The sequence below is a fragment of the Piliocolobus tephrosceles genome, unplaced genomic scaffold, assembly GCF_002776525.5.
Source record: "Piliocolobus tephrosceles isolate RC106 unplaced genomic scaffold, ASM277652v3 unscaffolded_40703, whole genome shotgun sequence".
Lineage (NCBI taxonomy): Eukaryota > Metazoa > Chordata > Mammalia > Primates > Cercopithecidae > Piliocolobus > Piliocolobus tephrosceles.
Window position 1 is genome coordinate 1 of NW_022325092.1, and position 3,306 is coordinate 3,306.

At 38.4% G+C, this 3,306-nt stretch overlaps 1 protein-coding gene across 1 annotated transcript; it reads right to left on the reverse strand.

The window, feature by feature from the left end:
• Positions 1-4: 4 nt before the first annotated feature.
• LOC113223295 (HEAT repeat-containing protein 6-like) lies at positions 5-3,300 on the reverse strand (the record flags this gene model as incomplete). Its single annotated transcript, XM_026452777.1, has 3 exons — positions 2,806-3,300; positions 1,009-1,110; positions 5-151 (listed from the first exon to the last, which is right to left on the reverse strand). Coding segments are annotated over exons 1-3 (273 nt in total), but the record flags the coding sequence as incomplete, so codon positions are not given.
• Between the last annotated feature and the right edge of the window lie 6 nt (positions 3,301-3,306).

Sequence of the window (3,306 nt, forward strand, 5' to 3'; positions counted from 1 at the left end):
AACATAAATGTACCAAAGTTGGTCGAGAAGCACTGGATTCTGATTGCCGTGGTTTGATAGGTGTTCGCCCATCATACTGAGGAAGCGGAGTTGGGTATAACACTGTGGGCATCTCTATGTTTAGTCCGGGCAGTCCGTGAAACATGAACTTCTAATAATGATGAATCAAGGACACACACACACACACACACACACACAAAACCAAAAAAACCATTAATCATAAAACAGAACTATTTACCATGTCTGGATCAGAACACTCACAGATTAATGTTCAAAAGCCTACTAAGGAAATATAAATGAGACAGAAAATAGATACCTTGAAGGCGTAGGGCTTAAAGAAGAGCTGAAGTTTATCTGGCCTACAGCTGGATCTGGTTTGGTCAGATCAAATCAGGTCTGGTTTTAGTTTTCTTATTTATTCATAAAATTTATCCAATTACTTTATCTGTCTATAATTTTTTTAAACCAATTTATCATTTTTATTTACCTGTCTCCACCTATAGCTATCTCTCTATTTGATGTCAGAGCAAGAGAATGCCACAAGCAAAGAATTACTTCTTACTTTGCTGGCTGAAGAAGCTGGGTCCCCGGAGATGCTGGCCTGACTTTCCGACTGACAGGCACACTCGGAAGCTGCCCACTGACACACGTCTTGGTTGGCCTGCCTACTACTTGGAGGAGAAAGCCAAGGAGAAGCACTGGCTCTTCTTGCAAGTACAAATAGGTACAACATAATCTATAATTAAATCTTCTCCAGGTCATACCCCCCTACCTATTCCCTTCCTAAGACTCAGAGATAATTTTAAAATGTTGATGCATTTATTAAATGGAGATTTTTTATTTTCTGTTCTTAAGTGTCTTTGAATATGAACATTTTTGTCTACTTTCTCAAAATACATGTAAGAACTTTTAATACCTCAAAGTTAGCCTGAGAATAAGGACGTAAAGTGGTCCTTGTACCATGGGTTGAAACAGGAAAGACAATGATCATATGAAGACTTGCCTTACCTTTGGCACAGCTAAAAGTGCTCCAAGTTCATCAGTCTGTGTTAGTTTCATTCTCCCACCATTTAGAAGTGACTGTATACCTTTTAATGCATTTTGCAGTAACTAGCGGGGAAAGGGAGACCCAGTTAGAAGGCAGAATAAAATCTGGTTGTCCAGGAATCAACTTACTAGCACCACTTAGGAAGGAAGAGAGACAGTCTCTGGATGATGAAAAAAACCTTTAGACACACACATACACACACAGAGCAGAGATGAAGATCCAAGGAGACCTGATAAACTACCATGAATTCTTTTCTAGAAGAAAAGAATAATGAAGTGGTCTTATTGTACACGTTTATAAACCCGTATGTACAAATGGTGAGTAAGAAAAAAGAGAGAAGATGTTTAGCAAGAAAAATGTCATAAGGGATAAAAAAGAGATAGCACAGATCAGAATTGGGGAAGCTCTGTAACATGGCAAACCCAGCAAGCGGATGTATGTGGGAACAGATGATAAATTATAAAAACTTGGTTTCTGGAGGGCAATTCTGACCAAGATTGATTTCTTGACTCAGTAATCTCATTTCTAGAACTCTGTCCTTAAGAAATACTTCCTGCATTGGGATGATGTGAACTGTAGTCTTGTTTGAAATAGTGGGAAAACTTTAAAAACTTTAGTTATGATGATTATGATAATAATTATAAAAGAAGCTAACCCTCTGCTAAATGTAAAACTCAACAACAGGAACGGCAGACCCTTTCAATGCTTTATTTCATCTACTTCTCTTAAGAACCCCACAATGCGGTTATATTAGTCCCTTTTCAGGCAGGAACATGGAGGCTCCAAGAAGTTAACTAATTTGTCCAAGGTCTTCCAGCTAGAAAGTATGAGGTATATTAACAGGAACGGAATAGATGTCCCAGAGATATTAAGTTTTAACAAAACAAGAAAGTTACAAAACAGCATGTTAAATATGACCCCATTTAAAGTTGTAAATATGCTCATTTACACACATAAAAAAAAACTGAGAGCACATAGCACAAATTGTCTTCAGTGGCTATATCTGAGCAGGCGACTAGAAGGAACTTTATCTTAGATATATGACATTTGAAATGTGTTACTCTAAATTTAAAAGATGTTAACAAACTGTCATTTGCATCATATTTTTTAAAAAGAAATAAAATATTGCAGATATATTTGGTGAAATCTCTCTTCACTTCCATCTTAAAGATAGTCACTAGCCTGCAACTGTTGCTTTTATACTCAGAAGGAAAAAGAATAGTTTCCTCTAAAAAGCTAGAATTGTAATATGTAGCAAATAAAAAGCTTCTTATAATTTAAACCGAAATGGTATGATTTTAGTCTTTTCAGGTTACAAACATTTCATATATGTGTATTGCTCTAGACAAAGCTAATAGTGCAAGGCCAGGCTCGGTAGCTCAAGCCTGTAATCCCAGCACTTTGGGAGGCCGAGACGGGTGGATCACAAGGTCAGGAGATCGAGACCATCCTGGCTAACCCGGTGAAACCCCGTCTCTACTAAAAAATACAAAAAACTAGCTGGGCGAGGTGGCGGGCGCCTGTAGTCCCAGCTACTCGGGAGGCTGAGGCAGGAGAATGGCGTGAACCCAAAAGGCAGAGCTTGCAGTGAGCTGAGATCCGGCCACTGCACTCCAGTTTGGGTGACAGAGCGAGACTCCGTCTCAAAAAAAAAAAAAAAAAAGCTAATACTGCAAATAAAACTCATTAGTAACACTTTTCCACTCTGCTTCTAGACACATCCATGACATTCACTAGATCAATGATAGTTCACTTACCATGCAAAATGTGATATCATCCATATCAGATGATTTTGGAGATTGTAAAATAGTCAGGAAAGCTTGGAAACAGATATTTTGGTAGGGTTCCTCCAAATATGGCTGTCCTGGCACACTAAATGCATATAGAGAAAACAACTCAAATTCAGTCTCCTTTGAAATGACGCTTGCAAAAGACTAATTAAAAACAGCAGTAATATAGACTATTAGAGTTGGAATATACCCTTGAATGCAACTATGCTATGAAAAGTTGTTATTTTGGTTAATTAGTTACTGCTGGGGGACAGGCACAGGACTAGAATGAATACAGAGGAAGGGTGGTTTCCATAAGGAAAGGTTACAGAAGTTTGTGGTAGAAAAAGTATGGAGAAAGAAAAATCTTGTTTTAGTTCTGCTGTTCAGTCCCAAGAGGGAAATAATCCAGATAGGTCCTGTCAAGCTAGAATCACACATCTGTACCTGCCTTCCTACTCACTGGACAGCACTGTGCCATGCAGAGAC